Below are 24,696 nucleotides of genomic sequence, written 5' to 3'. Positions count from 1 at the left end.
AAAAAAAAGAATAATTATTTGCTTCAGCTGCGTCAGTCCTTAACTTGTTTCAACGTAAAATAAATGTCTTAATGTTCTACGGTTTAATAGGGAGACGTTAGCGGAGAGGGGGCAATGCCTTTGCTGTGGCAGAACGGCTCCAGTCAGCTGGCTTGTGTATGTGTGCGCAAGTTTGGCTTGGTCCGGATAGCAACTAACCTGGCGCCTGAGTGAGCCAGCGCCATAGGCTTGCATAGATGGAAAGCCAGGCAGTTTGTTGCGTTGTCCCCAACATGTCTCTCTCTCATAGGGTGTGTCGCTTCCGCAGCTGCTCTTGTGTGGCCTTTGGGAGCCTGTGTTTGCAGTTTGCATGAGTGTGTTCTGATGGTTCTAACTGCTTCCTATCCTGATCATAATGCAATTATTGTTACTTATGGAACACAGTTTTCAGTTTGAGTGTTTGTTTGGCAGCCATGTTTCCCCTTTTTTAGTCTACCAGCTACACCTATAGAAAGTGATACTGCCCCAACAATGCAGTGCTCACAGATGATGTGTGTTGCAGAAGTGTGAGTGTAGTGACTTATCCATGCATGTGATTTCCTTACATTCCTCTGTAAAATAATGAATACTCTAAAACCACACACTGCATCCCCCACTGTCCCCGTTGTGCTGCTTGTAATCGTTGCTGTTGTTTTTCCTCTAAAGCCAGATTGATAAGGGGCCCAGATATGATTTTTCAGGAGAAGAGAGGTGAGTGCACCGCCACTGGTGTGTCAATCTTGCTATCTGTTGGGGGGGAACATTCTGCCAAATGCCACGAGAGAGAAGGATGGAGACAGACACACAGGAAACAGGGTATCAGGGCAGACTAAACCAAAATGACATGCACCCTGGTAACACGATATGGAATTAAATGACAGCTGTCTTTTGAACATCGAGGGTAAACCTGTTCACACAAGCCCCATAAGAAATCTAAGTATATTGGTTGTGTACACAGTTTATTAGGTGTTATAGCGCTGTAGTGAAATGCTTATGTTACTAGCTCCTAACAATGCAGTCGAATGTCAAAGAACTAAAATGTAAGGATGTTAAATAAAAAGCAAGAAATGAAGAATGGCAAGACGAATCCAATTAACCCAAATAGCACTGTAGCAGTATCAAAATGCAATCTATACATAAGCACACCGGGGGGACTTTACACAGGCTGAACTAAGAATATGTACAGCAGTAGATGTACTAGTGAGCTTTGTCAAGAATCCAGTATATACAGTGCATTCGTGTATACAGTGCATTCCAGAATTGCAATATAATTGACTTTTTCCACATTTTGTTACATTACAGCATTATTCTAAAATGGATTAAATACATTGTTTTCCTCAATCTACACACAACACCCCATAATGACAGTGAAAACAGGTTTTTAGAAATGTTTGCAAATGTATTAAAAATAAAAACAGATACCTTATTTACTTAAGAATTCAGACCCTTTGCTATGAGACTCGAAATTGAGTTCCGGTTTATCCTGTTTCCATTGATAATCCTTGATGTTTCTACAACTTCATTGGAGTCCACCTGTGGTAAATTCAATTGATTGGACATGATTTGGAAAGGCACACACAGAACAAAAACCAGGCCATGATGTCGAAGGAATTGTCCGTAGATCTCAGAGACACGATTGTGTCGAGGCACAGATCTGGGGAAGGGTACCAAAAAAATGGCTGCAGCATTGAAGGTCCCCAAGAACAGTGGCCTCCATTCCTAAATGGAAGCAGTGTGGAACCATCGACTCTTCCTAGAGCTGGCCGCCCGGCCAAACTGAGCAATCGGGGGAGAAGGGCCTTGGTCAGGGAGGTGACCAAGAACGCGATGGTCACTCTGACAGAGCTCCATAGTTCCTCTGTGGAGACGGGAGAGCCTTCCAGAAGGACAACCATCTCTGCAGCACTCCACCAATCAGGCCTTTATGGTAGAGTGGCCATGACAGCCCGCTTGGAGTTTGCCAAAAGGCACCTAAAGGCTCTGACCATGAGAAACAAAATTCTCTGGTCTGATGAAATCAAGATTGAACCCTTTGGCCTGAATGCCAAGCGTCACATCTGGAGGAAACCTGGCACCATCCCTACGGTGAAGCATGGTGGTGGCAGCATCACGCTATGGGGATGTCTTTCAGCGGCAGGGACTGGGAGACTAGTCAGGATCGAGGGAACGAACCGAGTAAAGTACAGCGAGATTGCTTAATGAAAACTTACTTCAGAGCACACAGGACCTCAGACTGGGGCAAAGCTTCACTTTCCAACAGGACAACGACCCTAAGCACACAGCCAAGATAACACAGGAGTGGCTTCGGGAAAAGTCTCTGAATATCCTTGAGTGGCCCGGACTTGAACCCGATCGAAGATCTCTGGAGAGACCTGACAGTAGCTGTGCAGCGGCGCTCCCCATCCCACCTGACAGAGCTTGTGAGGATCTGCAGAGAAAAATAATTGGAGAAACTCCCCAAATGCAGATGTACCAAGCTTTTAGCGTCATACCCAAGAAGACTCGAGGCTGAAAAGTTCCAACAAAGTACTGAGTAAAGGATCTTTTTTTGCTTTTTCATTATGGGATATTGTGTGTAGATTGAGGGGGGGGAAAAACTATTTCATCCATTTTAGAATAAGGCTGTAATGTAAAAACAAATGTGGAAAAAGTCAAGAGGTCTGAATACTTTCCTATGCGCCGTAAATAAATATGCAGTGTATAAACAGTGTAACTAAAATGCAATGTACAGTAGTGCAAATATTAGAATAAGCCATGTTGGGGATACTGTATTTAAATACACTGTGTGGAACTGGAGTGACCAGTGGTTCACTCAACAGTCCCTCCGTGCCAATATACAGCACCCCTGTTATTGTTCGTTCTCATCGGGAGCTTGTCAAGCATGAGTAGTCTGCATTCCAGTCAGATCCTGGAAAGTTCTGAAGTCGGTCTACTAATTTGCGCTAGGATGTAGTGCACTGTACAACTTGTGGCGCCGTACCATCTGTACCTGAGCCTGAAAGAAGCAAGAGAACAAAGTTAAGGATATGCTTTTTCTTTTGCTCTATAATTGTCTCTGAAGCCATAACGTGATATGATGCGTCGAAAGACTTGTGGAAGATGTTATGTTTTTTTGCCACCGCACACAGTGCCAGAGAAAGAGTTGAGGAAAAACGAAGCACTGACTGGATTATTCTCCTATTCCTTGGTTGTCCTCCAGTCTTTGAATCTGTTCGCCTGACATTTCTCAGATGAACGTATTCTAACTGCGACACATCAGATCTCCTCAAAGACTTCCTCTCCTATCGCGCTGCTTGCTTACTTCCTCCTTTAAAGTATATCTCCCCACAGTCAAATGTTCCTATTGGTAGACCCATAGGAAGTGGTTGTGCTCAAAACCACGGCTTCTTCTCTCTTGCAGAACGTTCAACCCGGCAGACTACGCTGAGCCGACCCAGACAGAGGAGAGCTACGGCAGGGGAATTACCTGGAACAACACGGGCAACCTGGAGCCAGAGGAAGGAGCCAGTAAGAAACCCAGCTCAGCTCCAGTCCAAAACCACCCCAACCTAGGCCTAGACACTTACTGTAGATCTACCAGATGGTGTTTTAGCAAGAGAGTGTTAGCAAAATGGTGGAAAGTCCATCTAGCTTATCTAGAGTCAGAGGAAGGAGCCATTTAAGAAACCAAGCTACTGCTTGATCAAAAACACTCAATAGACACTTCCTGGGGTCTGATGGAGCTTAATCTGCTCGTCTTGGGAATGATCTGAAGTGTACTATGATGCATGCAAGATCTATTCAGTTTTTTCTAAAGCTAGACAGCGTCAGTTAGCTTCACATTCCAGCTCAGGCTTCATCCGTACTACAAAGGTGGATATTGCTTGTCCGCCTGCTTCTAACTCTAGCAGACTTGTAACCCCGTGTGCGTGTTGCACGTGGCTAGTTGAACGCCAAACTCTTCATTGAGTTTGAAACATCAATCCATGGGCGACTCAATGCCACATTTTAATGTGTGCCAAAATCAAAATGAAATAAAAGCTATCTTGCAAATTCATCAAGCTATGGTGTGAAATAAGCTTTTAGAAGTGCCGTCTTTATTGTATTACTTATTGCTTATTAATGCACAAGCACCTTTTTCAGCTACTATCGATTTTAAAGTAATTTCATTAAGTCATAGAAAAGTTTTACTGTGTGCGAAGTTTCAAATGTGTTTTTTCATTACTAAATGTGTAATGTGACAGGTATTTTAATAGGGGTGTAGCGGTTCGGTATGTTTTGGGGTCACGTTTCGATACAGCGGGAGAAGTAAATGCCATTCACAATGTTCCTTGCATTGTCTGTTGTGACTGGATTATTATGTTGGGCTTCAAGTTTCCACTCTGATGCTGCATGTGTAACCATGTGGGAGTAAATTCCAGTTGGATGCATTCATGTGATTTGAACTCGTTGAGAAACCATATGGTGTCAACCATAAACTAAAAGTACAGCAGGGCCTAACATACGTTTTATATATCAACCACTCAGATTTTTACCAGCCAGTTGAAGCAGCAGACTAAAACTAATGTTGAAAACAACTGAGTTTATGAACAAAACAATGTAAATGGCGAAGAAAAACGAGGACAGTCTCACTTTGTAGACTTGAGTAAATTAGACCAACTTGTATACCTGTGCGCAGCTCCCCCAAAAATGTATTAGCACTTCACTCATTGCACACAGCTCTCCTGCCAGGCAGCGTTTCTGCGCGAGGGGCGATATAGGATTCATATTTCTTTGCGCAATTAGCAGCTATGAAACAAAAGCAGAAATACTTCTGCAGCATTTTTCCAGCTTGCGTATATGCTTATACTTGACTTTGGACTTTTTCGCTAATAATTGCTCTCACTGTAGAGCCCTGCAAGTTGACCACCTGCCAACGTGGCTGGTGAAATATGCAGTACATTCTTACCTGCCAATACCTAAATAATTTTGTTCATTTTATGTCCTGCTTGTAAACAAATTCAAAGTTCAAATACCACATTAATAGATTGCTTTTTATAAATGTTTTGTTGCATTTAACTGACAAATGCTGTTATAGAGACCGTTTCCTTAGTAGGTGACGTCAGAGGTCACCATGTGGGAGAAGTGGGTGCTCAGAATGATAGTTTCCCACTAGTAATTAGCAGTTTTAGGGCTGTAAAATGTGTATTTTTCACAGCCAAATGAGGTAAATTCCCAGTTGGTTACGAATGCATCATGACACTGCCTCCTTCAGTGCCAGATGCGCACTTGTGACTCTCATGAAGGGTGTTTGTCTGGAGCACTGTATATCTCCCTCTAATGTGATGGGCTGTCAATGTTAAGTAAGCGCAAAAAGCGCAACACCGGGTGCATTGGCCATTTCATTGAAAGCTTTGGTTTGCTTATATAGCGTGGGTACTACCTGCTTTGCTGAATTGGGTGTAAGAGTGAGGTTCGTAACGTGGCTCGAGCACTTTCACGAGGCAATGAAACCCCTTATTCTCAGTCACCGAGAATGGGCGCATATCTGCGGCTATAAAGAAAATATATATCAAATCAAATTGATTTAAATATCCCTTCTTACATCAGCTGATATGTCAAAGTGCTGTACAGAAACCCAGCCTAAAACCCCAAACAGCAAGCAATGCAGGTGTAGAAGCACGGTGGCTAGGAAAAACTCCCTAGAAAGGCCAAAACCTAGGAAGAAACCTAGAGAGGAACCAGGCTGAGGGGTGGGCCAGTCCTCTTCTGGCTGTGCCGGGTGGAGATTATAACAGCACATGGCCTAGATGTTCAAATGTTCATAAATGACCAGCATTGTCAAATAATAATAATCATAGTAGTTGTCGAGAGTGCAACAAGTCAACAACACAAGAGTAAGTGTCAGTTGGCTTTTTCATAGCATATATATATATATATATATATATATATATATATATATATATATATATATATTAACATGATCTACCTATCGCTATTGTATTTCTTTGGCACGGTCAGAATTGGCTGCTTGAATGCAGAGTGGAGACAATTTTGTGTTTGTCATGCACTGGTATACAGGGGTAACATTGGTGTAAATGTGTCAACATAATTGAGGTTCTGGCAGCAGCATTGGCCATTCTCATTGAGCGTGGCGACATACTGTTAACGTTTTAGCTACAACTTTCTGTCCGTTGCCGTTGTAGTCTACTGGAAAGACAAAATGTTCCCAAACTGGAGATTTAAATGATGATGGAGGATCCTCCAATTCTGTTTTATCAACCCCACCATTCGCCATTGTACAGAACTAAACTCAGCAAGAAAAAGAAACGTCCTCTCACTGTCAACTGTGTTTATTTAAAGCAAACTTAACATGTGTAAATATTTGTATGAACATAACAAGATTCAACAACTGAGACATGAACTGAACAAGTTCCACAGACATGTGACTAACAGAAATGGAATAATGTGTCCCTGAACAAAGGGGGGGGGGGGGGTCAAAATCAAAACAAACAGTCAGTATCTGGTGTGGCCACCAGCTGCATTAAGTACTGCAGTGCATCTCTTCCTCATGGACTGCACCAGATTTGCCAGTTCTTGCTGTGAGATGTTACCCCACTCTTCCACCAAGGCACCTGCAAGTTCCCGGACATTTCTGGGGGGGAATGGCCCTAGCCCTCACCCTCCGATCCAACAGGTCCCAGACGTGCTCAATGGGATTGAGATCCGGGCTCTTTGCTGGCCATGGCAGAACACTGACATTCCAGTCTTGCAGGAAATCACGCACAGAACGAGCAGTATGGCTGGTGGCATTGTCATGCTGGAGGGTCATGTCAGGATGAGCCTGCAGGAAGGGTACCACATGAAGGAGGATGTCTTCCCTGTAACGCACAGCGTTGATTGCCTACAATGACAACAAGCTCAGTCTGATGATGCTGTGACACACCGCCCAAGACCATGACGGACCCTCCACCTCCAAATCCCGCTTGTTGCAATCCTGTACCTGTCCTGCAGGTGTGATGTTCGGATGTACCGATCCTGTGCAGGTGTTGTTACACGTGGTCTGCCACTGCTAGGACGGTCAGCTGTCCGTCCTGTCTCCCTGTAGTGCTGTCTTAGGCGTCTCACAGTACGGACATTGCAATTTATTTCCCTGGCCACATCTGCAGTCCTCATGCCTCCTTGCAGCATGCCTAAGGCACGTTCACGCAGATGAGCAGGGACCCTGGGCATCTTTCCTTTGGTGTTTTTTAGAGTCAGTAGAAAGGCCTCTTTAGTGTCCTAAGTTTTCATAACTCTGACCTTAATTGTCTACCGTCTGTAAGCTGTTAGTGTCTTTACGACCGTTCCACTGGTGCATGTTCATTAATTGTTTATGGTTTATTGAACAAGCATGGAAAACCCTTTACAATGAAGATCTGTGAAGTTATTTGAATTTTTACGAATTATCTTTGAAAGACAGGGTCCTGAAAAAGGGCCATTTCTTTTTTTGCTGAGTTTAGTTCCCTGTTGCTCCTAACTAAAGGACTGTTTGAAATGCACCAATTAAGATTAGAATTTTGATGAAAATGTTTGCATAGGCTCTAGTTTTAACGGAATAGCCTGACATGTTATTTTCAGCTCAGATTTACTCAAGAGGCATAGGCCTACAACGCAGCGTAGGCATAGCCTATAGGTCTAGTGTTTTTATTTAGTAAAAACATTTTTATGTATTAATTTGGGTTCAGTGCGACCCGAGGTCTCAGTTCAACTGGACCAACTGGTATGAACGTGTACAGTTATACCTTTATTTTTTAATTACACAATCAGTCGTTTTCCTCAAATGAAGGGCATGATGAGGCAGTCTTTGCAAGAGGGAGGGAATCTGATTTCATTGCTCCTCAACTCACGGCTCAGACACGTCATTCAGGATAAATGGAGTTAGCCCGGAGTTAGCCTGGTTAGTTCTGAAGGATTTTTTGCTATAGAAATTAAAGGTGAGCTACTTTCGTGTTACCGGTTATCCCTAGTTGAACTGAGAGATGACCAAAGTTCTCGCTAACTCCTCAAACACGGTACGTAGTATACCCCTCTGCAATCTTGCCACAGGTCTCACCTCTCGCTTCTCCTTTCTTGTAGGGATTGAGTACACAGCGGGAGCAGAGGGAACAAATTACCAACCCAAATTTGACTCTGTCCCTAGTAAGATTGAACCACCATCTTCTGAGGCCCTAAACATCGCATCTCCTTTTCTGTTTGATGCCTGGTTGGTTTGAAACCTAATACTCAGTACAGTTTGTTTATTTCTTTACGTTCCTATAGGTGCCTGGAGGAACGCAACAGAAGAGTGGGGTACTGAGGACTGGAATGAGGACGTAAGTACCTTTTTTACTATTTCCTATTCATTGATTTGGTGGTATGCGTATTAGTTGTATGCCTTGATGTACTGTCCATATTTTGGCAGATCCTCTTTTGACCAGTTTTTTTCATATATGACACCAAAATCACATTTTATGGACATTCTGCATATTTACCCAGATGTTCAAATAAGCCTGAACACTGAACTTGGCGTTGCTTATGCCCAAATAGCTACAGATCTAACAGAGGATATCTGGTGTTACATAGGGAACACTCCTATTGAAATACTCCAGCCATCTGCTTTATTCTTCTGTTTGTAGTTTTAGGTTAATGCATTTAGTTATGGCTTGATCCCTTTAATGCTGATACACTCTGTCATTTCTCATTTTAATCATTTCTGTCTTTCTCTCTAGCTGTCAGAGACCAAGATCTTCACAGCCTCCAGTGTAGCCTCCAGTGTGGCCTCCATGCCACTCCCCCGGGAGAATGTCACCATCACTGCAGGACAGCGGTGGGCAGGCCTGATGCGGCATGCAGACACACTAACAGCCAGTCACGCTATCACACATATACAGTTGAAGTCGGAAGTTTACATACATACACTTATGTTGGGGTCATTAAGACTCGTTTTTCAACTACCCCACAAATTTCTTGTTAACAAACTATAGTTTTGGCAAGTCTGTTAAGACATCTACTTTGTGCATGACAAGTCATTTTTCCAACAATTGTTTACAGACAGATTATTTTTCTTATAATTCACTGTATCACAATTCCAGTGGGTCAAAAGTTTACATACACTAAGTTGACTGTGCCTTTAAACAGCTTGGAAAATTCCAGAAAATGATGTCATGGCTTTAGAAGCTTCTGATAGGCTATTTGAGTCAATTGGAGGTGTACCTGTGGATGTATTTCAAAGCCTACCTTCAAACTCAGTGCCTCTTTGCTTGACATCATGGGAAAATCAAAAGAAATCAGCCAAGACCTCAGAATTTTTTTTTTTAGACCTCCACAAGTCTGGTTCATCCTTGGGAGCAATTTCCCAAACGTGTGATGGTACCACGTTCATCTGTACAAACAATAGTTCGCAAGTATAAACAGTATGGGACCACGCAGCCATCATACCGCTCAGTATGGAGACGCGTTCTGTCTCCTAGAGATGGATGTACTTTGGTGCGAAAAGTGCAAATCAATCCCAGAACAACAGCAAAGGACCTTGTGAAGATGCTGGAGGAAACGGGTACAAAGGTGTCTATATCCACAGTAAAACGAGTCCTATATCGACATAAACTGAAAGACCGCTGAGCAAGGAAGAAGCCACTGCTCCAAAACCGCCATAAAAAAGCCAGACTACGGTTTGCAACTGCACATGGGGACAAAGAAAGAGAAATGGAGAAATGTCCTCTGGTCTGATGAAACAAAAATAGAACTGTTTGGCCATAATGACCATCGTTATATTTGGAGGAAAAAGGGGGAGACTTGCAAGCCGAAGAACACCATCCCAACCGTGAAGCACGGGGGTGGCAGCATCATGTTGTGGGGGTGCTTTGCTGCAGGAGGGACTGGTGCACTTCACAAAATAGATGGCATCATGAGGGAGGAAAATTCTGTGGATATATTGAAGTAACATCTCAAGACATCAGTCAGGAAGTTAAAGCCTGGTCGCAAATGGGTCTTCCAAATGGACAATGACCCCAAACATACTTCCAAAGTTGTGGCAAAATGGCTTAAGGACAACAAAGTCAAGGTATTGGAGTGGCCATCACAAAGCCCTGACCTCAATCCTACAGAACATTTGTTGGCAGAACTGAAAAGCGTGTGTGAGCAAGGAGCCTACAAACCTGACTCAGTTACACCAGCTCTGTCAGGAGGAATGGGCCAAAATTCACCCAACTTATTGTGGGAAGCTTGTGGAAGTCTACTTGAAATGTTTGATCCAAGTTAAACAATTTAAAGGCAATGCTACCAAATACTAATTGAGTGTATGTAAACTTCTGACCCACTGGGAATGTGATGAAAGAAATAAAAACTGAAATTATTCTCTACTATTATTCTGATGTTTCACATTCTTAAAATAAAGAGGTGACCCTAACTGACCTGAGACAGAGAATTTTTACTAGGATTAAATGTCAGGAATTGTGAAAAACTGAGTTTAAATGTATTTTGCTAAACTCCTCACCCACTCACTGAAAGCCATGCATTTTTTTATAAGGGTGTGTATCTTGACTCATGTCCATTTAAACCATTCGTTTTCAACACCACCAAACTGCAGTCTAGTCATATGGCCAAAGTTACTGAAAAATTCCAATTTTGTAATTCGTGCACTTCTTGTGTTATGGCTATGATTTTCAGCTCTGTATCAGGTTTCATCAACCCCAAAACGTACTATCATACATACAATTGGTTAGCTAACATGAATCAGAACATCTTTTGTGCAGACCCTGTAATAGGTTAGCATTCTGTCCAGGGGGTGTACTTGTACATCAAGCTGACTCACGCTACAGAAGCAAGAGATGAGCAACTGCCCTATGGGCCGTTCTGGCTTGGACAAGGCTAATTACTTACGATCTCTGACCTCTGTCCCCTGCAGGATTGACCTGGCTGTGCTGCTGGGGAAGACTCCCCCATCTTCCTCAGAGGCAGAGGCCCTGGGCCCCATGAAGGCCAGCCAGCCCCCCTCTCTCCCCCAGTCACTTGTCTTCAGCAACTCCAAGCAGGGTGTGCCGCTGTCACAACCCCCCTCCAGCAGCACCCCTTACAACCAGCACAGCGTGGTGAGATGGACACACACAACTGCTTCCGCTCAATTCTACAGTTTTACTGACTGTACTTAAAGTGGAACTGACCGCGTTTTAACTACTTTGCCCAAAAATATCAAATTCACAGTTTATTCTACAAAACCAAATTGAGGTTTTAAAAATAGGTTCTATTTGACTCAACATTCCACGATGTACAGTAAGGCATTGTTGGCAGAATAGATGGCTGCAGTTCAGTGCATGATTAATATCATTCACCAATACATTTCTTTGTAGTGCAGAGAATATTGCTATCTGGTTTTAAATCACAGCTGGCCTGGTACATTGTTTGCTGCCTACATTCAGGATGCACTGTTTGTTTCAATGACTCAATATTCTGGCCAAAAACCGAGGAATGTAACTAATCCTGGGAATGTCAATTAGGGCTGGGAGGTATACCGTATTGATGCACAAACTAGTTTGTTTACCTTCTGTAATGGTATTTGAATGTTTGGTTTGCTAAATGTGATACGCTGTGTGTGATGTCTATGTTTATAGTTTACTCCACTACTTGAGTCCTCTCTCTTTCTTCATGCCGCTTTCCACAAAGACCTAGCCCCTCACCCTGTCATTCAAGGAGCGCATTTGTTGTTCCACGACCACGAGACACTTGCGTTCAGTGGTCAATGCAGCACATGCAACAATGATGACAACGATGCTGTTTTCACTTTGCTTGTTAATATAAATCCACAAGCGTTCTATAATTACACTATTAGTTTGTGTTTCTTACATCTGCAAATGGCTAGTTTGTCTTAGCAAGATGGGCCTAAATCGTGTTAGCTGCTAATCGCTAGCTAATACATTTAAGTCATTTAGCAGACGCTCTTATCCAGAGCGACTTACAAATTGGTGCATTCACCTTATGATATCCAGTGGAACAACCACTTTACAATAGTGCATCTAAATCTTTTAAGGGGGGGGGTTAGAAGGATTACTTTATCCTATCCTAGGTATTCCTTAAAGAGGTGGGGTTTCAGGTGTCTCCGGAAGGTGGTGATTGACTCCGCTGTCCTGGCGTCGTGAGGGAGCTTGTTCCACCATTGGGGTGCCAAAGCAGCGAACAGTTTTGACTGGGCTGAGCGGGAACTGTGCTTCCTCAGAGGTAGGGGGGCCAGCAGGCCAGAGGTGGATGAACGCAGTGCCCTTGTTTGGGTGTAGGGCCTGATCAGAGCCTGAAGGTATGGAGGTGCCGTTCCCTTCACAGCTCCGTAGGCAATCACCATGGTCTTGTAGCGGATGCGAGCTTCAACTGGAAGCCAGTGGAGAGAGCGGAGGAGCGGGGTGACGTGAGAGAACTTGGGAAGGTTGAACACCAGACGGGCTGCGGCGTTCTGGATGAGTTGTAGGGGTTTAATGGCACAGGCAGGGAGCCCAGCCAACAGCGAGTTGCAGTAATCCAGACGGGAGATGACAAGTGCCTGGATTAGGACCTGCGCCGCTTCCTGTGTGAGGCAGGGTCGTACTCTGCGAATGTTGTAGAGCATGAACCTACAGGATCGGGTCACCGCCTTGATGTTAGTGGAGAACGACAGGGTGTTGTCCAGGATCACGCCAAGGTTCTTAGCACTCTGGGAGGAGGACACAAGGGAGTTGTCAACCGTGATGGCGAGATCATGGAACTATAATATAGTACTATATAATAAATGTAGTACTGAGTCAGAGCAAATGTAGCTAGCTAATACAGTCTGATAATACCAGTGATGGTGTAGACCTAAATCACCATGTTTGTGCAACAATATCTTCTAAATCAAAGAGGAATATGCATTGCATGAATGTTAGCTACATGAATAGCTAAGAGAGAACATTCAATGTAGCCAAATATTACAGGGTCTCCTAGGAAACACTTGTCAACAGTTTGGTTGCTACCCTGTCACAATAACTATACACTGGCATTTTCATTCGTTGTCATGTCAGACTGTATTCAAAGTTCCCACTTTTAAATTCTAACTATAGATTTAGAGTAATTCCATTTCCATGATTTCTACAGTTCACCCAAGTGTTTTGCTCAAATCGCAATTGCAACATTTGGTTAAAAATAAGACCGAGATGTTTGCCCATATCGTGCAGCCCTACGTGACAGTGTGAAAATGATCTCAAATGAGTCCAGGAAATGCAGAGATTGATAATGCTGAAGATAATTGTTGGTTGAATTTAACTGTATAAAACAATCGGAATAGAGAAAGACCCATTGAAATGACTTAATATTAATAAAACATAATATTGTATTTTATTTTTTATACCTGACATGATATTTTGGCCATATCGCCCAGCCTTAATGTCAATACAATCAAACTAGCAAGGGCAATGATCACAAGTCAGTCATAATGTGGCTAATAGGCTAGCGTATCTATTTATGGAGCAAGCTAAAAACACAAAGCCTAACGACAGCTAGCTTCTAGGAGGATGTCATTGGAGCAGTTGGTGAGTGACTGACTGACTTTCTCCCCTCTCAACATTTTTCGCTGGCTACACAGCTAGAGATGCAGGTGTCATTTGGTTAGCTAGGTTAGCTAGCCAGAAATGTGAATCACTATGCTGAACCTGAACGACTGTTATCCAGTTAGCCAGAGTCAATTTGTGAATGTAAGATATGCTATCAACTCCGATTTCAGAGCACTCTCATTTGTGTGCCAGAGTGCAGAATAACTGATGAATTTACGAACGTGCAACACCTGCAGAATATGACTGGTGTCAGTAAACAGGCAAAATAGAAAAGTTATGGTTTGTCACGAACGCTCCAGATAACAACATGTAAACAGCCTAACCAGCTCTGCTATGGGAAGTAAAATGGTCAGAGTGAGGTGTTCTCTCATTTGTGTCTGGAAGTAACAAGCTAGCCAACTTTAGCCAGTTAGCTTGGGTGCTTGGTTGGGATAAGAATGCATTAGCAGGCAAGCTGCAGAAGGAAGAGCAGGCTACTTACTATTTATTCCCCATTGTTTATTAGTGCAGTTGTGACGGCCCACTAGCAGAAAAAGTTTGATGGTTTATCTAATGTTCCTTCGTTAGATTTTAGCTCATCTTCCTCTGGCTAGCATTAGTTGTTGATCTTGTTGGCCTGCCTTTTTATGGCTGTTTGATCAATAGGACTTGTAAAGTTCCCAAATGTAAGAGGACTCCCGTGCTATTTACATACAGTACCAGTCAAATGTTTGGACAACTATTCATTCAAGGGTTTTTCTTTATATTGATTATAGACATCAAATCTATGAATTAACACATATGGAATCACGTAGTAACCAAAAAAGTGTTAAACAAATCCAAATATTTTATATTTTTGACTCTTTGACTTTGCACACTCTTGGCATTCTCTAAACCAGCTTCACCTGGAATGCTTTTCCAACAGTCTTGAAGGAGTTCCCACATATGCAAAGCACTTGTTTGGCTACTTTTCTTTCACTCTGCGGTCCGACTCATCCCAATCATCTCAATTGGGTTGAGGTCGGGTGATTGTGGAGGCCAGGTCATCTGAAGCAGCACTCCTTCTTGGTCAAATTGGCCTTACACAGTCCGGAGGTGTGTTGAGTCATTGTCCTGTTGAAAACTAATTATATTCCCACTAAGCGCAAACCAGATGGGATGGCGTATCGCTGTAGAATGCTGTGTTAGCCATGCTGGTTAAGTGTGCCTTGAATTCTAAATAAATCACTGACAGTGTCACCAGTAAAGCGCCATCACACCTCCTCCATGCTTCACGATGGGAACCACACATGCAGAGATCATCCGTTCACCTACTCTGCGTCTCATAAAGAAACGGCGGTTGGAACCAAAAATCTCAAATTTGGGCTCAGCAGACCAAAGGACAGATTTACACCGGTCTAATGTCCATTGCTCGTGTTTCTTGGCCCAAGCAAGTCACTTCTTATTTGTGTCCTTTAGTGGTTTCTTTGCAGCAAATGCCTGATTCATGCAGTCTCCTCTGAACAGTTGATGTTGCGATGTCTGTTACTTGAATTCTGTGAAGCATTTATTTGGGCTGATTTCTGAGGCTGGTATCTCTAATGAACTTATCCTCTGCAGCAAAGGTAATTCTGGATCTTCCTTTCCTGTGGTGGTCCTCGTGAGAGCCAGTTTCATCATAGCGCTTGATGGTTTTTGCAACTGCACTTGAAGAACGTTCAAAGTTCTTGAAATTTAACTGACCATGTCTTAAAGTAATGATGGAATGTCGTTTCTCTTTGCTTATTTGAGCTGTTCTTGCCATAATATGGACTTGGTCTTTTACCAAATAGGGCTATCTTCTGTATACCACCCGTACCTTGTCACAACACAACTGATTGGCTCAAACGCTTTAAGGATAGAAATTCCACAAATAAAATTAACAAATTCCACCTGTTAATTGAAATGCATTCCAGGTGACTACCTCATGAAGCTGGTTGAGAGAATCCAAGTGTGTGCAAAGCTGTTATCAAGGCAATGGGTGGCTACTTTGAAGAATCTCAAATATTAAATGGATTTTGATTTGTTTAACACTTTTTTATTTACTATATGATTACATATGTGTTATAGTTTCATAGTTTTGATGTCTTCTATAATGAAGAAAATAGTGAAAATAAAGAAAAACCCTTGAATGAATATGTGTCAACTTTTGACTGGTACTATATTTGCAGAAATCCGTTAAGGTGTATTTGGTGGCTTTTGCCGAATGCGTTCTAATCTAAAGTTGTGCTGTTGCAACTGCCTGTAAAGACACAGTCCCGTTCAAAGTGAATGATGGCAGGCCCGTGTGGCAAATGGCGTGTTTTATAAAGGCCTACTGTAGCTCTGATTTGGCTTTGGTGCACCGGTCTGCATAGACTTCGGTCATGGACGAGACAAATGTTTTTATTAGGTTTTATTTACTGCAGTGTCTATTAATTGTCCAATCGCATGGCCGCTTTCCCATTCTATATTAATGTTCACAAATGCCTTACGATATGTAATTCCCAAACATTCTAAGAATTTTTGAAAATGTGAAAATGACCAAGTGCTCGCTTGTCAGAAAATGTAAAACAAAATGTAATTCTTCCTGGGAGTATATACAGTGCATTCGGAAAGTATTCAGACCCCTTTACTGTCCACATTTTGTTATGTTACAGCCTTATTTTAAACTGGATTAAATAAAACATGTTCGTCATCAATCTACACACAATACCCCAAAATGACAAAGCGAAAACAGTTTTTTTATGTTTGCAAATTCATTCCAAATAAAAAAACATACCTTATTTACATAAGTATTCAGACCCTTTGCCATGAGACTCGAAATTGAGGACAGGGGCATCCTGTTTTCATTGATCATCCTTGATGTTTCTACTTGATTGGAGTGCATGTCAGAGAAAACACCAAGCCATGAGGTCGAAGGAGATGTCCGTAGAGATTCGAGACAGAATATGCGTCAAGGCACAGATCTGGGGAAGGGTACCAAAACTGCAGCATTGAAGGTCCCCAATAACACAGTGGCCTCCATTCTTAAATGGAAGAAGTATGGAACCACCAAGACTCTTCCTAGAGCTGGCTGCATGGCCAAACTGAGCATTTGTGGGTGAAGGGCCTTGGTCACGGAGGTGACCGAGAAAGATGATGGGAGTAAAGTACAGAGAGATCCTTAATAAAAACCTGCTTCAGAGCGCTCAGGTAAACATACTGGGGTGAAGCTTCACTTTTCAACAGGACAACAACACTAAGCACACAGCCAAGTCAATGCAGGAGTCTCTGAATGCCGTTGAGTGGCCCAGCCAGAGCCTGGACTTAGCTGTGCAGCGACGCTCCCCATCCAGCCTGACAGAGCTTGAGCGGATCTGCAGAGAAGAATGGGAGAAACTTCACAAATATAGTGTGCAAAGCTTGTAGTGTCCTACCCAAGAAGACTCGAGGCTGTAATCGCTGCTAAAGGTGCTGCAACAATATACTGAGTAAAGGGTCTGAATAATTTAAATGTACTATTTCTGTAGATTGTACATTTGCTATAATTTCTAAACTTTTTTTCTTTGTCATGGGGTATTGTGTGTAGATTGAGGGGGAAAAAACAATTTAAGTGGAAAAAGTCAAGGTGTCTGACTACTTTCCGAATGCACTGTATGAACAGATTTGAATAAGACTTAAAGTTGCTAAAATCCAGTCAGTTCCACTTTAAGTGTTCTAGCAATATACCAGCACAGCTGTTCTATTATGTTTCACACTCATTCCTAAAACTTGCAGAATGTCAGTTCCTCCTCTTTTGTTCCCATTGCAGGTGAGCATGCTAAGCAAGGGCTTCGGTGAAGTAGGGGACCCTAAAGGAGGCAGCACAGGGACGACCAGCGGCTCCCAGTTCTTGGAGCAGTTTAAGACTGCCCAGGCCTTGGCTCAGCTGGCTGCCCAGCACTCCCAAACAGGACAGCCTGCCCCCTCCTCCTGGGACACCAGCCCTGCAGCGCTGGGCCAGTATGGTAAGAGGACACTCAGGGAGATACCGGGACAATAGAGGCAGTTTGGATGGTTGTCAAGTAAAGTAGGGGGTGTACATAGAGGCTAGACTGACTTGGGTTTGCAGAGAGTTAGAAATGCCTACATGACTGGTATTTCTGTTTATGAAGAGGACACATCTTAATTGCCCTATGCAAGGTTCAGAATCAGATATTTGTTTTAAGCTTATAGCTATCAGGTGTATCCCCTACCTTCCTTTCTCTGATCACCCCCCAGACATGAACGCCCAGCCGGAGCCTGCGGCCCATAGCCCCTTCACAAAGCGCCAGCCCTACCAATCCACCTCCGTGTTGGATGCCTTCCTCCCCCCTTCCGTCTCCTCCTCCCTGCCCCCACAGAGCACCCCCTCGTCCCTCATGGCGCCCCCCGTGTCCTCCCTCCCCAAAATGGCAGTGCCCCCCCTTGGGCAGCAGGTGTCCCCTAGCTCGCCGGACGCCCAGGGCTCCAGCCCCCTGCCATTGCAGCAGCACAAGCTCAAGCAGCAGAAGAAGAGGACCTCCATCACCACCAAGGTAACAGCTCAACACTGATACAAAGACATACAAGGACGATGTAAAGAGAGTGAATGGCCGGTCATGCTGCGCCCAGCTTCTAATTATTTTCCTCAGGTAACACTAGCTCACTCGCAGCAAACAGTGAGCACAAATTCACTTTACTTTCAGCACTCTTTGCCTAACCCCTATGTATCCCTACCTCTCCCTACTTTTTCATAACTTAATTTCCTTGCTTTCCCTGACATCAACCATATATGTTTATTATATTTTATTCCAGATCCCAGCGACGCCGGTGGAGATGCCTGGCTCGGCAGACATCTCTGGGCTCAACCTGCAGTTTGGAGCGCTGCAGTTTGGCTCTGAACCCGTGCTCCAGGAGTACGACATCATCCCCGCCACCACCTCACCAGGCTGCCAGGTTCAGAACTGCCTCTACACAAGCCCCAGCAGGTGAGCACTCATCTCAGTCATACCAGACACAGCACAATTTGTGTAAGATGGGGTCTTGTACAACTATAACACCACAAACAGACCCATGTGAAGCATCTCTTATCACTTGGCTCCACTTGTGCTTTGAGACTGGACTCCTTCTCCTTTCTCAAAGTAGCCTTTGGCTTTATATAATCTCCTTGCTTTTCCTCCAGTGAGGCAACTCCCTCCCTGTCCAACCCCAGTCAGATGGACATGTATGACCAGAGGGCTCCTCAGGCCCGGCGCTACCCCACCGTCTCGTCCCCGCAGAAAGACATTGAGGTGAGCCTCCATTCATTGCGCCGTTCATATCGCTATGCCTCCTTGAGATTCATTCCTCCATTCATATTGCATTTATTCCTAGATAAATTCAAAATAAATTGCTCTGTTCACTTTTCTTTGAACAGCTCCCTCTGTTACTGAATGGACTGTTGCTATGGAAATGTCTCCCCTATGTTACTGTACCCTAACAAGCCCACTTGAACTTGTTTTTTCAGAATGGATTCAGTTCAGTACATACGCAATCTGTAGAAGGTGAGTCATTTTGGTAGTTGTGTGGGTTTGCAGTGAAGGAAGTCTGAATATATGGTTATTATGGCCGTCCTGGCAACTGTGTGAAGTGGTACTCCGCTACCATGCATTTCCTGGATGTAGGTTAAGTACTCTGGAACCATGGCCCGTTATTTTGTGGTCCTCTGTTAGTATTTTATGGCTATTCATTCAAAGTAACCCTTAAAGAGGAAACAGCTTGGACTGGCAATCTATGGACAATCTCCCCAATCAGACAGTCTGTGTATTGTAGAGCTGTCGTCCATCTGGGTTGGCACTAATTCCAGAATCCATCTCTCCCTCCATCTTGTCTCTGTTCAGTCTGCCCAGCTACAGCAGGATCTGCAGTGTCTGTGAAGTCAGCCTCTGATTCGGCCGCACCCGCGTCAGTCTCCATGGTTACACTGACGGACAGTGGCTCAGGGCCTGCCTCCTTGTTGACCACATCAAAGCAGTCGTCGCTCAGTGCTCTGGGGCACAATGAAGACCTGCCCCCGAATACCATGCCTCAGCACAGCAAGTAAGAGGGTACCCTGGATGGTTTGAATGAAGGGCTTGAGTGTCATTTTTATATAAATATATACTCCCGTTTTTTCAGCTTTCATATTTCAGAAATATTTCATGGCTTACAATATCAGAACTTCATACAGTCATATCTTTAGATGGGTCATGTACATTTATATATTTTTAGAAGGAAGTGCTTGGTCCCAGGGACCCAAAAGGGTGCACCACCCTCATACACCCAACCCCAATGAGAGATTTGATGAGTCCCGAGGGCCAGCACCAGCTGAGGTATACGGACAGATATGGTAGCAGATTCTCAGCTCTACCAAGCCATCCACACAATGAGTGCAAATGACAACAAAAGCAACGTCAGTCAGTCAATCAATTTACAAGTCGAAAGGAGGGCCTGGCATTTGTAGGTCTATGAAGGACCCCCCAGGTGGAATGAAATACATCATTTCCTTAATATATTATATATTTTTTCTAGTTTTAAAAAGTGAATTAAATGCTGCATGTTTTTCCACTCAAGAATTTGTCTCTTGGCAAGGATAGTAGAGAAAGCAATTGCAGCTTGCACTGGCCTGGACAGCATTAAACCAGTAGGTGGTAGACCCAAAAGGTACCACCAAATCAAATTTTATTTGTCACATGTGCCGAGTACATTTGTAGACCTTACCGTGAAATGCTTACTTACTAGTCCTTAACCAACAATGTGGTTTTAAGAAAATTATTTACTAAATAAACTGAAGTAAAAAAATTCAAGAGCAACAATAAAATAACAACGTGGCTATTAACAGGGGGTACCGGTACCGCGTCAATGTGCAGGAGTACAGGTTTGTCAAGGTAATTGAGGTAATATGTACATGTAGGTGGGGGTAAAGTGACTATGCATAGATAATAAACAGCGGACCTAGACTTGGCGCTCCAGTGCCACTTGCGCCAAGTCTGGTATAGAGGTCCTGGATGGCAGGAAGCTTGGCCCCAGTGATGTATTGGGCCGTATGCACTACCCTCTGTAGCGCCTTGGGGTCGGAGGCCGAGCAGTTGCCATTCCAGGCGGTGATGCAACCAGTCAGGATGCTCTTGACGGTAAAGCTGTAGAACTTTTTGAGGATCTGAGGACCCATGCCAAATCTTTTCAGTCTCCTGAGGGGGAATGGGCGTTGTCGTGCCCTCTTCACGACTGTCTTGGGGTGTTTGGACCATGATAGTTTGTTGGTGATGTGGACACCAAGGAACTTGAAGCTTTCAACCAGCTCTACTACAGCCCTGTCGATGGGAATGGGGGCGTGCTTGGCCCTCCTTAACCTGTAGTCCACAATCTTCTCCTTTGTCTTGATCACGTTGAGGGAGAGGTTGATGTCTTGGCACCAGGTCTCTGACCAGGTCTCTTTAAACCTCCCTATAGGCTGTCTCATCGTTGTCGGTGATCAGGCCTACCACTGTTGTGTTGTCGGCAAATGATGGTGTTGGAGTCGTGCTTGGCCACGCAGCCATGGGTGAACAGGGAGTACAGAAGGGGACTGAGCACGCACCCCTGAGTGTTCCCCATGTTGAGGATCAGCATGGCAGATGTGTTGTTGTCTACTCTTACCACCTGTGGTAGCCCGTCAGGAAATCCATGATCCAGTTGCAGAGGGAGATGTTTAATCCCAGGTTCCTTAGTTTAGTGATGAGCTTTGAGGGCACTATGATGTTGAATGCTGAGCTGTAGCCAATGAACAGCATTCTCACAAGTATTACTTTTTTCCAGGTGGGAAAGGGCAGTGCAATAGAGTGCGTCATCTGTGGATCTTTTGGGGTGGTATGCAAATTGGAGTGGGTCTAGGGATTCTGGGATGATGATGTTGATGTGAGCCATGACCACCCTTTCAAAGCATTTCATGGAAATAAACGTGAGTGCTACGGGTCAGTAGTCATTTAGGCAGGTTACCTTGGTGTTCTTGGGCACAGGGACTATGGTGGTCTGCTTGAAACGTAGGTATTACAGACTCAGTCAGGGACAGGTTGAAAATTAGAGGTCGACCGATTAATCGGGGCCGATTTCAAGTTTTCATAACAATCGGTATTTTTCGCCACCGATTTGCCAAATTATTTATTTATTTATTATTATTATTGTTATTATTCTTTTTTAAACCTTTATTTAACTAGGCAAGTCAGTTAAAGAACACATTCTTATTTTCAATGATGGCCTAGGAACGGTGGGTTAACTGCCTTGTTCAGTGAATGCAACACTCTCCACACCTTAGCACACATCGTTAGACCGCTGTGCCACTTGGAAAGTCAATTAGGCTATTCTAAGAATTGGAAGCAGAGAACAATTGAAAGCGGCAGCTCTAGCCGTTTTATTTTACTACACTTCCATTTTTATAATGTTATTTGAGGATTTATTTTAAAGCTGGCTTTAGGCCTAAAAACAAACTGCTAACTGCTAGCCTCCGGGCCCAAAACCACCTGTCTCTCATGGCTTCGCTCACCCCTGGATGTACCACCTGCCAGTATCTGAGCCAGAGAGTCGCTGAGCTGGAGGGGAGAGTATCTGTCTTGCGCCAGATCAAGGAGGACGAAGAACTCCTGGACTCCATGGTTGCACAAACCACCTCCAAAATCGACGACGACACCTGCCCCTGGCTCGGCACATCAACTTTTGGGGAGCCTGTAAAGGAGAAACTCCATTCGGTTCCCTTAAACGAGCCATGGCCCAGGCTAGGAGCTAAACCGAAGGGCCTGGTCTGTTCCACCCCTTCTGCTCCGCCCCAGGATGCCTGGATTGCTGTCCGGGGAGTAAAGCACTCCAGGAAACGGAATCCATCAAATGTTTCGGAGATGCTACAATTGGGGAGAAGATTCGAGGTCCTGGAAGACCTGGAAGTGCATTCCAATCATACTGTACAGGGTCCCTCCGCTACATCTCTACTGCTGCCGTCTCACTCTCAGGTGGAAGTGCCCAAGCATACTCATCTGCGCTCCTTGCCCGCCGCTAGGTCGTCAGACTCAGCTGCTAGCCCCCCTCAACCTGCTAGGAGGCAGATCACCCGGGAGAGGCCCTGTCATTTACCCAGTAACCCCATCTGTAGTCCTTCCGTTCTCGTGGTGGGTTCATCCATGGTCCGAAACGTTTCCATCCGGAAAGCTGAGACCTTCTGCTACCCTGGCGCTAGGATCCCTGACCTAAATTCCATGCTCCCGCTACTTATTAGCAAGCACTCCGCCGCTTCAACTGTCATTGTCCATGTTGGGTCTAATGACATTAAACTCCAGCAGTCAGAGAAATTGAGAGACGATTTTAAAACATTGATAAATACGCTGCTGGAATCTGGGAAGCAGTGCGTTGTTTCCGGTCCATTTCCATCCCCACGCTACACGGATATGGTTTTTAGTCGTATACGCCAATTACACACCTGGCTTAAGGGATACTGCTGCACGATGGGAATTCCATTTGTGGATAACTTTGCAGCTTTTACAGACCGACCAGGTCTATTTCTTCGGGACAATTTACATCTTAACAGGTATGGCTCCAGCATCCTCTCCACCAACATGTCTCTTACTCTTGCCTCATGTAGAGCCTCTGATACCTGACGTTGTGTATTTTCGGGGGTTGACTTTTGGGATTGTACGCTCCCCTATCAGACTACGTTCAATGCTCCTCTCCCAGTTTCATTAATTAGTCCCTCAATTGCAAATATGGAACAAACTACAGTTAACAACCTTTCTGCAATTCCTAGATTATTGTCCAATCACTGTATTGCGAATACTACTCACATGCAGAGAGGTATTGTTAGTAGTAATCTTGTCCCCATAAAATTGAGCTCTGTCAATAGCTCGAAAATGGTTTATTGCTCATCCAGTGCAGCTTCAGGTGCTACCTTGGATACTCCATCTGATATGAATTCCTGTATCAATGGCATTGGAATAATTCATTTGAATGCTAGAAGCCTGATACAAAAGTTGGACTTTATTGAAATTTTGGTGTCTCAATCAAATGTTTACGTATTGGTTGTATCTGAATCGTGGCTGTGTGATTCTGTGCCTGATTCAGATGTTCAGTTGATTGGGTACAATATTTATAGAGCTGATAGAGTTGATAGAGGTGGTGGTATCACGATTTATGTAAAATGCTGCTTAAATGTTTCTGTGTCCATATCAACCTCTGTCCCAAAGCAATATGAATGTCTAGTTTTAAATTTGGTACTTGGTAATAGTGCTCGTTTAACTCTAGGAGGGGTATATCGCCCCCCCTCAGCTCCTCCTTGTACTCTATGCAAATTATCTGATATACTGTCTAATTATGCAAACTCTGAATTACTGATTTTGGGAGATTTTAACCTGGATTGGCTTTCACCAGTATCCGATAAATTAAAAGACATTTGTACTGAGCTAAATCTAACTCAGCTGATAACTAAACCAACCCGTCCCAACTTTAAGAACCCAGTCAAATCTACTCTACTAGACATTATTCTAACAAACACCCCCCCATAAATACACAGCCAGTGGGGTTTTTGCAAATTATATCAGTGACCACTGCCCTATTGCTTGTATTAGAGATACCAGGCTGAAACACTCTGATCCCTGTATAATCTCTAAGAGAAATTATAAACATTTCTCACAGCAAGCTTTTACCCTTGACTTATATCACTCTGAGTTTTTATCCACTTGCTGCTTTCTGGACCCGGTTTTAGCCCTTGCTTTTTTCTCTTCTATTGTTACCTCTATGTCTGATAAACATGCCCCGCTTAAGAATCACAGAGTAAGAAACCGAACCAGTTCTTGGTTCTCTCCTGAATTGTCAGGTCTTTTCCTGCAAAAGAATCGGGCCTGGCCCTTGGCGAGGAAAACAGGTACTCCAGCTGATTGGCTGTTTTTTAGGCAATTGAGAAATAAATGTACTGCAGCTGTCAAAAAGGCAAAATCAAATTACTTCCTTAATGATATGACAGATTCTGCAGGAGATCCTGCAAAATTCTGGAAAACCGTTAATTCACTGAAACGGGGGAATTCTGCTGTTTCTCTTCCTAAGCAAATTACCTCAGATTCCTGTATCCTAAGTGAAAAAAAAAGATATTTGTGATGCTTTTAATAAGCATTTCATCTCTGCTGGTTTTTTATTTGAAAGGAAAAGTGGCCATTGT

The 24,696-nt window shown here is 43.8% G+C and overlaps 1 protein-coding gene across 13 annotated transcripts in view; it reads left to right on the top strand.

Moving 5' to 3' along the window:
* Positions 1-24,696, top strand: part of LOC106588163 (ubiquitin-associated protein 2-like) — a 92,900-nt gene that overhangs the window by 39,781 nt on the left and 28,423 nt on the right. For 8 of the 13 annotated variants that reach the window (XM_014176872.2, XM_014176868.2, XM_014176867.2 and 5 more), the window contains 12 exons: positions 685-729; positions 3,419-3,525; positions 8,095-8,157; positions 8,278-8,330; positions 8,727-8,824; positions 10,901-11,084; positions 17,317-17,512; positions 17,766-18,061; positions 18,321-18,493; positions 18,688-18,796; positions 19,012-19,048; positions 19,385-19,583. In XM_014176872.2, coding sequence (XP_014032347.2) covers positions 685-729; positions 3,419-3,525; positions 8,095-8,157; positions 8,278-8,330; positions 8,727-8,824; positions 10,901-11,084; positions 17,317-17,512; positions 17,766-18,061; positions 18,321-18,493; positions 18,688-18,796; positions 19,012-19,048; positions 19,385-19,583 — 1,560 coding nt within the window. The remainder of the gene's footprint in view (positions 1-684; positions 730-3,418; positions 3,526-8,094; positions 8,158-8,277; positions 8,331-8,726; positions 8,825-10,900; positions 11,085-17,316; positions 17,513-17,765; positions 18,062-18,320; positions 18,494-18,687; positions 18,797-19,011; positions 19,049-19,384; positions 19,584-24,696) is intronic. The other 5 variants (XM_014176873.2, XM_014176864.2, XM_014176874.2 and 2 more) reach the window with 3 other exon arrangements.

Source organism: Salmo salar, chromosome ssa27, assembly GCF_905237065.1.
Source record: "Salmo salar chromosome ssa27, Ssal_v3.1, whole genome shotgun sequence".
Taxonomy (NCBI): domain Eukaryota; kingdom Metazoa; phylum Chordata; class Actinopteri; order Salmoniformes; family Salmonidae; genus Salmo; species Salmo salar.
Note: the sequence above shows the minus strand (reverse complement) of the source record. Positions and strands in the feature narration are given on the sequence as shown.